We start from the raw sequence: 14,427 nt of genomic DNA, 5'->3' as shown, positions 1-14,427 counted from the left end.
TGGGCACCCTTACAGAAGGTAGGTGCCTAACACTTTTTTACCACAATATAGATATATCTTATTGCCAGATAAAATGCTTTGGCATCCCAACAAAGCATAATTACGATGCAGATATTTGAATAATCTTTTCCATCGTCACTTCTGTATGTGATTGCATATTTTCAGACCAACCCTTAATCCTACATCATAGGGGGCAAAGTACCAAAAAAACTCACTCCCTCCACCCAAAAATACTTACTAAGAACAGCCCCTGCCATAGTGCGACGTGGTGGAAAAAACACCCTTAAAACTCCTAATGAGTAAATGTTTGTTTTGTAATATGCTTTAATATTCTAAAATATCCACGCGTTGGGTTGCAGAAGATACCAAATTCTACACAATGGCCATTGTGGCTTTGGCTCCCTTTCGGCTGAACTTGAAACATGATGTAAAATGATCAAAGGGACTTAAAAAATGTATCCAACGCGAGTTTTCATATGGTGAAGAGATTTCTAAGCAAATTTTACATTAACACAGAGTACAAGAACAATTACTTAACTATCTAAAGTAATAATATTGTCACTCCTTAGCATTTGCTTCAGCAGCAGCAATCTCTGAATCCAACACTGATATAAGATTCTGGCTCACATGTTTTGCCACGGATATCATGTCAAGAATAACACTAGGGTCCAAGCCTGCGCCACCACGCTTGGTCAACCCACATATGTGTCCATGCCTGTTCACAGAGACTGACACAGCAGAACTCATCTGAGACTCCTCTTCCAAGGTTGCATCCACAATGTAGTGCCTGCCAACCTGAGAGATATGAATTCAAAACTTAACAGTGATGAGCAAGCTCATTATTTAGAAGAAAAACAAAAAAAAAAAAAAAAAACATGACCCAAACTCATTTATGTCAGCCAAAGGCTTCAACTAAATTCTTAGTTTCTTATGATAGTCAAGATTCAATCTGGTGCCTATTAGATGGTTTGCCAACTCAATCTTTGCTCCATGATACATTCCAAGGTGTCAATTAGACCCCAACTTGCAAAAGTTCCGACCTATCAGAATAATGGCAATAACCACTGATGAAATTTGAAAAAAAATTGAAACTAAAAAGAAACCAACTAAAAATGGATAGTTTCGGTATAACCATTTTATATCAATTGAGATAGATGGGGTAGATCTCGAATGCATGATCATATGTTTATGCAACATAATTTTAGAAGAATAATATACGAATTGCCTACAATTTCAGTCTACCAAAATACTCATCAAAGAAAGGTTCCCTTAGAGAGGTAGAGACCAAAGAAAGTGCATTATATAGTGGGAACAAGTTGTTTGCACATGCAAATTCACCATCTTTTTGTAATACCTTGATACCTTTTTCATTTCATCCTATGCCGAACATCCAACTGCAATGAACCTATCACTGGAGAATTTCTCATAAACATATATTCTACAATGAGGCCCTGTTTGGATGGCAGAAAGTGTTATCCACCGACAGCCTGTGATCATTGCAAATTTTCCCCCGAAGAGGCAGAGCGGAAATCTGTGGCAGCCATTGGATCCACAGTCCTAATTAGCCAGAATATTGTAAATCACACTGGAGACAGAGTTCTTTATCCTCAAAAATCAGGACAAAGGATTCAAACATGCTAGCCCAATTCCTTCGAGATTCCTTCCAATACTTTGATTCTCAATGAATGGAGCTTCTGTCAATCACAAGCTACTTGTAGTCTAAACTGCTGTTAGAACTCTTACCTTGGTTAAGGTAACCACAACTGGAACTCCAGAAGTGTCAAACTGCAAGAACTCTTCATCGCTAACGTCGACCTCTGGTTGGTCATCTGGTGAAGGTCCGAGATCAACATTCACCTTTGGGATGCCTGTATTACTCAAGGCCACCTGCAGGAAAGTATACAATATAGGAAATAATTGTCAATGCATTAAGTTTACAAAGAATAACGTAAAAGTTTATAGCCGATTTCTAATAATCACTGGTTAGATTTTGAAATGTTCCTTAAGATCATCTAGTGCTTACAGATTGGATCTTCATTACCAAAATTCCTCAAAAGCAAGCAGCTTTAACTATGGGAGTTTCATAAAATTACTTCAATAACACAGGGTTTGTGAAGCAAAAGAACAGACTATTCCATGTTGATATTGTTATGGTGCAACAACATGAAAAATGACGATCTAATTTTGTGAACCTAAGCTTTTGATCCATTTGATTTATACAAGGAAGGTTCGGTTTCTAACTAGGAATTTCCCATAAAACGGCAAGCAGACTTGTTGTGGGGTAGTTTGATGGCTTGTGCTATGCCACGAGGGTTTTGAGAAAGAGAGAGGGGGTGGCTTGTTTTTGTGGAGGGGAGAATGGTAAGGGAGAGGAGGAGGGAGATGGAAGGACCTGTCAAAAAACTCTTTAGATTGATGAACTGTGGATTTGCATCATTAATAGTTCTACACATGTACAGAGATAAATTATATAGCAGAAAATTGATTTTATAAAATATCTTCATCGTTAATTGCTTTTTCTCCTCTCTACTTTCTAGGTTTTGCTTCCCATTCCTTGGTCCTCACCATCTTGCTATGGTAAAGTGAAAACTTTTACAATGTATTTTCAAGTTGTAGAAAATATACACATTCAGAGATGAATAAAAATTATTTATTTGGACTAGAGCTAATCACGGGCCTTCTGGCCTACCCAGCCCGCCCAGCCCGGCCCAGAATTTTTCGGGCTTGGGCATTAAAAAAAAGGCCCATGGGTCGAGCTTGGGTAGGAAAAGCGGCCCGACCAAAAAATCGAGCCGAGCTTGGAAACTTTTAAAAATGGCTCGGCCCGGCCCGTGTTTTATATATAAAACACCATATATATATATATATGAAGTTTTAGAGAGCCCATTAAGCTGTTGGGCCATTCTAGCCCATTTTCAGATTCCAAACAAAGAAAAAATTGGACCTGTCAGGTCGGGCTTGGGACCAAATTTATAAAGTCGGGTCGGGCCTGGACAAAAATTTAAGCCTGACAGTCGGGTCGGGCTGGGCCTAGGCATAACCATTGGGCCTAATTTCTGCTGTAGAGCCCGACCCGGCCCGGATTTTGATCAACTCTAGTTTGGACAAAATAATTTTCTATGGTTGTTGGAGGCTAACATGTTGAATATTTTATGGCACTTGTGCTAGATGTCAAAGTAACACTGAGATGAATAATTTCTCAAAAAAAAAAAAACTGATATGAAGAAAATGGGAAAAATGTTAAAAAACTTCTAAGACCATGGCCTTAGGTCTCAATACCATGTCTTACATCGCTTTTACTTACCTTGACCCATCTCAGAAGTGAATGAAAAGGAAAAGAACAAAAGCTTCACAAACATGCATCAGTTGCTTTTGTCTATTATTTTTATTAAAATTTATTTCAATGTTAACAGCTTGTTCATAGAATAAAATAATAGAACTTAGCTCTGATTAATAACTTTGTAAGAAGTCAGTATCACCTAATGCTTTCTTATAGTTCTATTCTTTTAGATGCTCCTTTTCCCTGGTTTTTCTCTTCTCTTTTTTAGGTACATATCTCCCTGCAACCTACTAAAAATATAATAATCCGATGAGATTTGCCTTACCCATATCAATGACCTTGATAGGTATAGCATTCAGCAAATCATTGTTTGAACTGATTAATATGCCCAAGCATATGCCCTGAGATCTCATTTATTTTATCTAACAAATGGTTAATGGTTTTATGGGTCATATAATGGAAAAGGCAATAATATTTTTCCACAACAATTTACTTAGCCACGAAAGCATATATACTATGTAAGAAGATGGTAAGCTGAGTTTTTTATTACCATGAGAATTTACCTTAATAGCAGCTGCTAATGCATCCAGTAGATTGCCATCTGAACTGACAACAAGCCCATCAATATATAGATCCCAGCAAACCTTACCCTCAACAATGATCAGAGAAGAGAGATCAATTCCAGCCCCTGACATACATTATAAGAATTCATCAGAAAATAAAAAGAAATGATAAATTCCCATTCTGAATTAGATTATATTTTGTTTTTCCCCACGTAAAGAAGTTTAGATGGTGTATCTAGTATGATGTTGATTGCCAATAACTGATCTGCCTGCAGAGGCGTTATATCATTTTTAAACTTAATCATGTTTATAATTAATCACAGGTGGTACCTCTAGTGAATAATGTGTTGGTAGTTTGAGTGAAGAATGAATTAAGATTTCCAGTGACCTGGTTTTCCAGGCCTTCTCTAGGATACTGCCACAAATTTGGGGAGGTTGTCATCTGGTTAAAAGTGTCAAGAAGCAGATACTCAACAAAGCAAGGATACTGCCACAAATTTGGGGAGGTTGTCATCTGGTTAAAAGTGTCAAGAAGAGTCCCAAAAACTTGGTGTATCATATTTTTTTCATACCTATATTGATGGAAAAAGACAGGCTGTTAAAAATTTAAAATTTATTATCATTAATGCATACTTAACAGCCAATGATTTGTGAAAAGAGTCCATGATATTAGTGATACATTAGATATCTAATGTGATTAGATACTTGGCTCAGGTCCAGGTCCAACAATATAGGGCTAGCATCAAATCAATTCTAGATGTTAAACAATGCCTTGCAACTTTAAAGAAGATCCTTATTCAGGATACTGGCTGAATGTTTATGCTTCCGGGTAATCTCTAATAGATATGATCCTAAGTTCAGATTTAAGCAACCTCTTCCTTGTAGGAGTGCAGCTTGAGAGCTGTCCCACTCCATCTAGGTTTACAGCTGTTGCTTTAATCAGGATTTTGTTTTAAAAAAAAGCTTCCATGTTTCGAAGGATATGACCTTTGCCTTCATACTTAAAGCTCCAAGCTTTGAACTCTAAGTCCTCTCTATGTTAGAGTCCACTTGTTTATAAAAAAAAGCGGAAAAAAAACTCAATTCTGTACTATGAGTTCACATGAAATCTCATTTGAAGGTGAAGAGTTGTAGTCCTCCTTATTTCATGCCATGCCAAATATAAGTGAGGCCAACTTCATGTCTAATTTGCTTAGAATCAAACCATGCTTGAGAGCTTAGATGTATTTTGTTATGTCCATCTAGACTTTGAAGTAGAACAAAACATGGGTCTTAGAGATGGGTCGTATATCTAGGGCGGAGCTCCATTATCCAGTTTCACTTGATTTGAGACAACCCTGAGGGTGAAGGCTTCTTTTGTTTTAACTGGACTAGCTCAAAGTCAAAAATCAAAACTTATTTTTCAGAAGTAACAGGTCAGGTGTTCTATCTTTCTGACATTGCCTATCAGGCCAGCCCAAAGCTGAAAGCTATCTCCTTTTTCTGTCAATCCAACCTTAAAGCGAGGATCACATTTGCAGAAGGACCATGCTAAATGCTCTGTCTTTAATATTACATGTTGAGAAATTAGAATCAAGCCAATTTTGGGGGTGAAGGTTATAACCAAAATCCAAACATGTGCGCCATGATTATTGCTCAAGCTTGCTTGCTAAATCATGTTTCAGGCTGTCACCTTCCATCAAATGTTCTTTAACATTTTCATTATACTCTAGAAAGAAGGGTTCGAATCTCATCTGAACATTTGATCAAACAACAAACATACAAGGACAAAATCTAAGGTTTAAGAAGAATAAGAGGGCTCGGCGTAAACTTTACATGGCGTACATGATTATCCATACATTCATTTATGTGAGGACTGGATAGACAAAAGTGAGCCATCTCTAAATATCTCAGCAGCAGAACTCTCAAAGCAGGCGGGTTTTAAATGGGAAACCAGAAAGAAACAGGGCAGTACAAAACAAAATCCACTGAAAACAAAGTTAGTGTAGACAGGTCATGCAGAGGGGAAACAAAGAACTCAAAACACCTCATATCCAGCTATTAAATTCAGAGCTAGGTAGAGAAATATGAGGGGATTCAGCCAAATTTAATACAGAAGAAAAACATGGAAGCAAAAGATTGAGAAAACATAGTAGCACATACATCCTCCAACTTCTCTTCTTGTTTCCTTCTCTTTTCTAAGGCAATGGAAAATAGGGGTGGCAAAATATGACCCGACCCGCCAACCCGACCCGTGTTCGACCCGCCAACCCGACCCATGTTCGACCCGCCATAAACAGGTTTGGATTTAGCCTAAACAGGTTCGAGTCGTAAACAGGTCAACCCGTTTAACCTGTTTATTAATTGGGTCGGATACGGGTTTTAGATGTCTGGCCCGTTTAAACCGTTTAAACCGTTTAACCATTGGGCAGGTTAAACAGGTCTAAACAGGTTAAACGGGTCTAAACAGGTCAGGTTGGGCAGGTTAAACAGATTGGGTTGGGCAGGTTAAACAAGTCTAAATAGGTTAAACGGGTCGGGTTGGGTAAACAGGTTAAACAGGTCGGATCGGATTGAGCAAGCAGGTTACCAGTTTATTAAACAGGTTAAACGGGTCGGGTTACCTGTTTATTAAACATGACAGGTTCAGGTTGTAATTTCTGACCTGTTTAATAAACAGGTCGGGTTCAGGTTTATGATTTTCTGACCCGACCTGCATGTGACCCGATCCGTTTATGACCCGACCCGACCCGATTGCCACCCCTAATGGAAAAGGCACGGGTAGCATATCTGGGCATAGCTTGTAAAAGCAAGCAAGAGGAACAACATGGATTGAAAAGAAACATCACCTTCTTTCTCTCTTTCTCCTGCTATTTTGTTACCTCTTCTCTAAGCTTCTGTTTTTTCCAAAGTTTGTCGTCTCGGTACCGGACTCCATACTGGTGCTACACTAGCACAGTGTCGATATAGTATGGTACGGAGCTTTTTGCAGTACTGAGTATTGGTACACCACCCATATCAAATACCGGTCCCAAACTTGTACAATACGGTATGCCCCGTATCGCCCAGTTCGGGCCGATACGGCGTACCACAATTTTTTCCTTTGATGGCTTCTCTTTTCCTTGTCATCTTTTCTTGTTGCTAGTTCTCACCCATTTTATAGGTTATATCCCACCATTCAGGTAATAGACCAACTGATAACATCAAGGATTGGACAAAAAGGCTTGGAGAGAAGGCAATATGGAGAAGGAGAATAAGAGGGAGTTAATAATGAGCTTTATGACTGGTTCTCCCTCCAACAGAAAATTGGCTTAGAAACCATGTAATGGCTGGTGGGTCCAATGCCTTTTCCAGTTTTTCTTTTTATTCTGTTTCAGATGTTAGATGTTTGCTGTTATATGATAACAGCAAGCTTATCACAGGCTTAATTGAAAAATGATGTCAAGCATTATTGTAATTGAAGTCAATCAGGACGCTCTATTAGTTAAGATTTTATATCTTGAATTCTGTTCCTAAGAAACCATGTCCATTGCCTTATTCAGATGGCTATTCAAATTTTAAATGTACAGAGTTATAGAATCCCAGCAGACTTTGAAGTGGGAAGAAATAAGGGATTGCCATAAGCTTAAACTTTGATTGATTCTGAAGTGGATCTAGGCTCAACAAAGCAGGAAACAACTAACAAATGTATGGCAATGCCATAAGTCTGGTGTCAACTAATTTTTGCCAGACCTAGGCATATGGAACTAGGAAAAGAATACCAAACATGTGGGATTTTCATAGTATTGATTGATTACGAATTAGATGGCTATTATGTAATAACACCTCTATCTCATTAACTTCGTTTGTGATGGTTGTGTGAGATGAGAGGCTAAGGGTTAGCAAGTGCTAAGCTCTAACAAGATGTGGAAAGTGCAATAATATAAGTAGCAGAAAAGAAAGGAGAGGAAGGCTGGGATTCTATGCTTGTAGGTTCCTAATAAAATTTCAAGTCTCTATAGTAAAATCAGGCTGATCCTTGTTTCTTTGTGGATATCCAACAAATAAGAACCTTACTAATACTGCATTAAACACGTCTATCCTTCTAGCACGTAGGGTCCATGAGGCTCCACCTAGAACCTTTTCCAGGTAGACATCATGATGTAAATTTGTAGCCCTCAATGATCAAAGCTGTTTTTTCAATAAATTCTAGCAGACAAATCATGCATGTAATATGCAAATGGATATACCAGCTCATTAAGTAAAGATGCATCTGGCGGAGACTTCAAATTTACTAGTTTCTTAGGCTAATGACCAAGGTTCATGATATCGATACTCGACCCCCGTACCAATACCATCTCGGTATAGTGTCAGTACACATATTAATACTCAGTAACCTCATACTGCGTAGAGATAATGGTACACCAAATACGGACTGGTATGGCATAACATGCTAGTAACCTAACAATAAGCTTAAAAACACTATACAATAGAGAGATTGATGGAAATCCAATAAATTTTGTTGATGGAAGAATTTAAATCCAGCTAGGCATATGGTCTCCCATAAGACATTTGAACCCATTAGCAACTTTTCGAAATCTAACAACAAGGCACAAGGTTTGATCAATTCCAGATAGCAACCGTAGCTAATTCACCCTGTGCAAAAACAAATTGACTATGCAAAACCCTCAACTATTCTCTGGTGATTTTTGATGCTCTTGATTGATGAGCTTTTATGTTTTATTAGTTCAAATCTACTATCTGGTGTTCAATTTCAGCAACTTAAATGCATAATGTCTCATGCATCATTATAGGATCTGGATTAGCTTTAATTTTGAGCATAATTAGCATCATATTTTAGTTTTAGATTATTGTAATTGCTTCTGTTTTATTGCAATAAGATTTAAAATCTGCAAATATAAGTCTACAATTCATCATCTTTGCTATCTTGTTGCATCGTCCCTGCGATTTGCATTACCGTGAGAGTCAAATGTCCCCTACAATTTTTTCTTGCATCATATATTGGTTTCAATGTTTTGGTGTGGATCATGACGACTCATAGTGGTATCTCTTTTGTGATGCATTTAGGGGTGTAAACAAGTTGAAGATGAGCAAGCTGGGGTTTTACTCAAGCTCGAGCTTTGCCCTAGCTTAGAAAGCCAGCTCAAGCTTGGCTTGCACATAGTCAAGCCAGTTTGAGCTTGTCTTGCTCAAGCTTGAAAAGGAAACTAAGCCGAGGGAAGAGAGAATCAATGAGATGTCGTCAATGATGTTGGAGAAGGTGGTGGCAACAGAGATGGAGATGGCATCATGGAGAAAGGGGTTCCTAGAGAAAGGAAGGCCGCTAGAGGCAATGGGGTGAGACCAATGAAGCTGGAGGCAATGGGCTAGACTACCAGCACTAGCAAGGATGCTGCTACAATCATCGCTCAAACCCTAGCAGGCCATGGAGATTGGATGTGTCAAGAGGATGCAAGCAGAGGATAAGGATAGAAGTGGGGGAGATATAAGGAAAGCCTCAGGAGGAGACGAGAAGGGGAAAAAGGTAAAGGTAGAATGAGGAGGTAGTAGATCGTGGGAGAAGCTAGGAGGATTGGAGACGGAGGCAATGGAAGAATGGGAAAAGGAGCCTAGGGTTTCTTTCTCAAGTATTAAGATTCTAATATGAAAATGAAACACTAGATCTTAATCCAAAGCCAATTACTAAATAAAAAAAATAGTAATTGGATTAAGAATGTATTAAACACTCAATGCATATTAATTATTAAAAATATATTATATATTTGAACAATTTCATATGAAAATAAAATTCGAAGATGAAATCTAACAAGCCGAATCTAGCTCAAATTCGGCTCATTTATTTTTCAAGCTCAAAAATCAAGTTTCAGCTCGGCTCATTTGCCAACCAAGAGAGCTGGTCTCTTGCTGAACATGAGTTGCCTCACAAACAACTCTTTTATTTTGGCACCCCTAGGTGCACAGCCTTGGTATGAGGCATACTAGGACACTACAAAAGGAGAGGAGGGAGGGGGTGAAGGAAAATGCCTCACTCTGACATGCATCACTAGAAAGTCCTCTTTGCAAGCTAATTGGGTGTGCAAAAGATGCTGAAGTTAGGTATTTATAAGATATTATGAAAAACTATTATGACTCGAAAACCTAAAAAATGCTTTCTACAACCCAACCTCCTGGTGCCAGTACTTAGAAAATTGATTGAAATTTGAAAATTTATCATTTGCAGTTCAATGCTTGACTTGAGAGCATTCATACCATTGACAGGGCTGTTTGGTTAGTAATCCCATTCATGGGTTGTTGCAGACACGATGCCATTTATTATATCAGAGCTGGACTAAAACAAAACAGACATATCCTTCTGCAGACACGTGACAGATCAACAATGGAGTGGCCTGATGTGCAAGCTGAAGATTGTTCTAATCAACCTTTAAACTTTGATGGAGCATTTTCCTACAAGAGAGCTTGGAAGTTAATCCACTTTAGCTTTTATTATGTGCATTGTTTTTCTCCAGGGTGGACCCCTTGTTCCTAACTTCATTTACTACCTACAAAGTTTTTTTGGACAAACTACTATTTAAAACCTGGGTACAAACTTCCAGTAATTTGAAATACTTCTTAGGTATACCATGGTGTTCATGCCAAAACGAGAGACCACTTATCTCAAATGCTCCTATCAGCTTTTGTTTACATGAGATGTAAACTGAAGATTGGTTGCAATGCGAACACCATGGAGCTTTAGTGAAAGAAATTATAGAGATTATAAATATATTCTCCTCTAAAATTAAAACTTATGTGCTCGCTGGAAACATCGCTGTTGATTGGATGATTTGGTGCGACCAGAATAGAAGAATTTTTAAGGCTTAGAAATGCACAAGTTTCTCTCATAGAAAATTTACAGAAAAATTCAAGCCTTGTTCCTTAGTTGTAGTTGGAAGACTGGAGCAACTAATTCACAAGTTCCAGTGTTGAATAATCGGGATTGCAAGGTTACCTAGCAGGTGTAAACAACCTTTTGTTTCCACAGGAACATGGTCCCATGGTTGGCTAAAATAAAATTCCAATTGGTCAGTCAATTATTCACGTAAAGGTTTGATGAGGAGCGAAAAGGAAAGTTGTTACTTTCATTTTATGATAGATGAAGGAAATTTGTTATTTTTATTTTATGATAGATTCCTCATCAAACATCATACTTCTTCCATGACGATGCAAAAAGCCTTCGAAAGACAGCAGCATGTTGCTGAACTCAAAGAGAAGAACGCAAAATATTGATTGAGATGGATTTTGTGACCGCAGTCAAACAGCTAAAATGAAAATGGAAGCCAGGATAGGATATGACTCGTGGCATCCTTGGATGGATTTCTAATCAGTGATGCGACCAGTGGCATATAAGACGAGGGGGGCGGGGAGCGGAGGGGGGGGGGGGGGGGGGGGGGGGCTGTAGATCAGAGTATCTCCTTACCAAGAATATTTCACCATCACATATTGAAGATTATAAAGCTAAATTATATCACCTTTTCTAACCTCCAAAATCTATATTGTATTATTATTTATTAACACTTAAGAGAATTGGGAGGTTCTATAATAGAGCCTAATGCTTGTAAATTATCAATACCAACGAAATCTATTTCACCATTCAAAAGAACAAAGGTACAAAGCGCAACAGAAAGCTCCTGCATGTGATCACTTCAAGATGAATATTGATGGCCCTCTTATTTTGTTGTGGCTAAGAAAGGCCAGAACTGGAACAGAGATTTCAGAGGATGTGCTATGATGTTGTGTCTAGCACAGAAGGATGCAAATAATATACCTATGTTAGAAATAGTGGCAATGCTAGAATGGACAAAGTTGGCAGCTAGTGTGGATCCCAAGCTAACAAGATTAATAGTTGAATTTGAATCCTTTCACATCATAAATGATGATGAATGGCACATGGAAAGCCACATGGTATATCACAACATTCATGGGGAAAGCACAAGGGTCAAAAGATCAGAAATGCTATATCCAACAAGATTGTTATCATTCAGATTTTGGTTACATACATGTACAAAAACTCTAAAAATGCTATGCGACTTCATGGATATGGATGTCCAGATACATCTGCAAGCATACAATTGAAATGATGTAGAAGTAGTAATTTTTATGATAAAATTTTGCAAGCAATCAGTCAACCTCTAAGAAGTCATACCTGCCCCTGTCTTACCACCTAGGAAGCATCTCTCAAGAGCAAATGAGAGCTCTGAAGACAACTCTTCACCACCTCTTCCCTAAGATAATGTGTAAAAAATGACTTAATAAGGCTACAGCAAACATGTAGCATATAGGTAGAGATTTCGATAATAATAATTAAAAAAAAATGATAGAGACCAATTTGTGAGCATTTTAATTTTTTGTCCATATCGGAAAGACTAAACAATGAAAACTCGATAACGAATATCAGTTTTAAGGACCCTATATTATCATTTGCTTTAATTATGGTTGTTGGTTAGGGACCCATCATTCATAGACTAAAATCTAGATAAGGGAAATGCCAGCAGTAGTGCAAACTTTTTTTTCAATTTTTTTCTAACAACTTCCACTGGTATTATCATAAAAGTTCTTTCTCCTAATTTTCCAGCACAAATCCAGTTCTCTTCTTAATATATAATTTTCTCATGTTTCTGTTGCACCCAAGTACATCAGGTTAACTTACACTACATCCCCTTTTATGTTTAATTAAGACAACAACTATGCTGCCTCTGATTTACTCCTTTAATGTCATGTCTATTTAGTTCTTTAGCACCTAAACTCGTTATTCTTATACATACTTGGACATAGATCCACAAAAAATTTTAAAACCTCAACGGTGTTCCAGTAGACAAGGCTCTTGCCATTGTAGGGTCTAGAAAGGGTTAAATGTATGCAGCCTTATACATGCATGTGAAAAATCCATTTTTATATTTCGAACCCGTGATATTCAAGTCAGAATGGAGCAACCTTACTATTATGCAAAGGCTCTCCCTCAATGTCTTGCTACATGGAAAAAAATTTCCACATTACATAGATGAATAATTCTGCATTAGAATGAAGCACATTCTAGGCTTGACTTGCTTCAGGGCATAAATTACTGCTTTTGGAAAGTAAATTAGTAAAAATAAAAGCATGCATCATATTAATCAACGAACCTCGAACTCTGGGGCAGCCGTTGGACTGCAGTCGACGAATATAGCAACCTTCCCTTTATCAGGTTGAAAAGAGCTTGGTTTCCCGAGTTCTGCCTACATTGCAAGAGGAAAAATAATTATTCACTCAAAATTTTGCATTCACAACTAGAAAAACAAAGTCTACACAATCAAGATGATCTAAATTTAGCAAGACTGGATTAATGGAATAAGGCTGACTATCGTTATCCAACAATACCTTGATACTCACAATGACATCCGTCGCACCCAATCGAACTCGAGCTGAACCATTTGCCTATCCCCAACAAAACAACTTTTTGCAATTAAGAATAATAATAAGAAAATGGCGCAAACAAGAGAAGAAAATTATTTGACAAAGTTAATAGGAATTAATGGACAGGAGTTGTGATTCTTAACCTGAGGAATGACTCCTGTTTCGACACAGAAGGGCCGGAAATGTAGCCTCTTGCGGCCGTCAGAGCGGAGGTCCTGCGCTATTCCACCATGTATGAAGCGCTTCTCCCCGGTGGAAAGCCCCACCATCCTTTGTAGAACTAAAGGATAGAATAGAATTCGTGTTTATTAGAGATTGTGGGCAACGTTTTAAAAAAAAAGGGAGTAAGAGAGACTGAGGAACAGAGAGAGAGAGAATGAGAGTGGACAAAGACAGGAAGAAGGAAGGGGAGGGAGAGATGGTTGGTTCATGGAGACGAAAAGAGATTGAGAGAGAGATGTCAAGAGAAAGCGTACTTCAGACGTTCGCTGTCCGCCGTCCGTCGGCCGTCCGCCGGCCGCAGGCAGCGTCAAGTAAGAGAAAGTGGTCGCGGAGCCCTAATTCCCGAACCCAATATAATCGTTATAAACGGGTTTTTCAAACATAAAACTGTTCTATATCTAGAAGAACCGGCCTCTATGGGCCTACTTCGACAATCTAGTCCGGGCTTTTGAATATGAGGCTTATAAATCACCTCCCATATTCTACTATTATTACATATAGACTGTGTTATCAAAGCCATTTTTTTAATATATTTTTGCAAGATTCACCATGAGCTAGTTTTCGATGTAACCAATATTCAGAGTCAATAGATGTGTTGTAAAAATAACACTGTCACACCAGAGACCATTTCGAAACAGCAGTACAAGCACCACATGGCTTTATCAAAAGGGGGCCAAATGATGTTAGCTAAAAGTAGGGATACAAATGGGTCGGTCCGACCAGATCATGAGTGACCCCGACTCAGCCTAATTTTTTATTCAAGTTTTAATTTTCGACCTAGATCCAACTAAATAGAAGATCAGGTTGGGTCGGATCGAATCCATGACTATAATTTTTGACCCACAACGGATCATTTGGGTCGGGCCGAATCCATATATAACTCGGTCCCAACCCAAAAAATTTGGGTATGGTTCAGATCGGGTTCGAACCCATTCAACTTTACAAAATAAATACAAA

The 14,427-nt window shown here is 38.3% G+C and overlaps 1 protein-coding gene across 1 annotated transcript; it reads right to left on the bottom strand.

Annotated features, from left to right (window-relative positions):
- Positions 1 to 428: 428 nt before the first annotated feature.
- Positions 429 to 13,876, bottom strand: LOC103696307 (exosome complex component RRP42). Its single transcript, XM_008777882.4, has 8 exons — positions 13,725 to 13,876; positions 13,392 to 13,528; positions 13,213 to 13,269; positions 12,978 to 13,070; positions 12,002 to 12,080; positions 3,844 to 3,968; positions 1,744 to 1,887; positions 429 to 795 (listed from the first exon to the last, which is right to left on the bottom strand). Exons 2-8 carry the CDS (start codon positions 13,515 to 13,517, stop codon positions 559 to 561), a joined length of 861 nt encoding a protein of 286 aa, XP_008776104.1. The 5' UTR covers positions 13,518 to 13,528; positions 13,725 to 13,876; the 3' UTR covers positions 429 to 558.
- Positions 13,877 to 14,427: the final 551 nt, after the last annotated feature.

This window comes from Phoenix dactylifera, unplaced genomic scaffold (assembly GCF_009389715.1).
Source record: "Phoenix dactylifera cultivar Barhee BC4 unplaced genomic scaffold, palm_55x_up_171113_PBpolish2nd_filt_p 000284F, whole genome shotgun sequence".
Classification (NCBI taxonomy): domain Eukaryota; kingdom Viridiplantae; phylum Streptophyta; class Magnoliopsida; order Arecales; family Arecaceae; genus Phoenix; species Phoenix dactylifera.
This window is presented reverse-complemented; position numbering and strand designations above follow the sequence as displayed.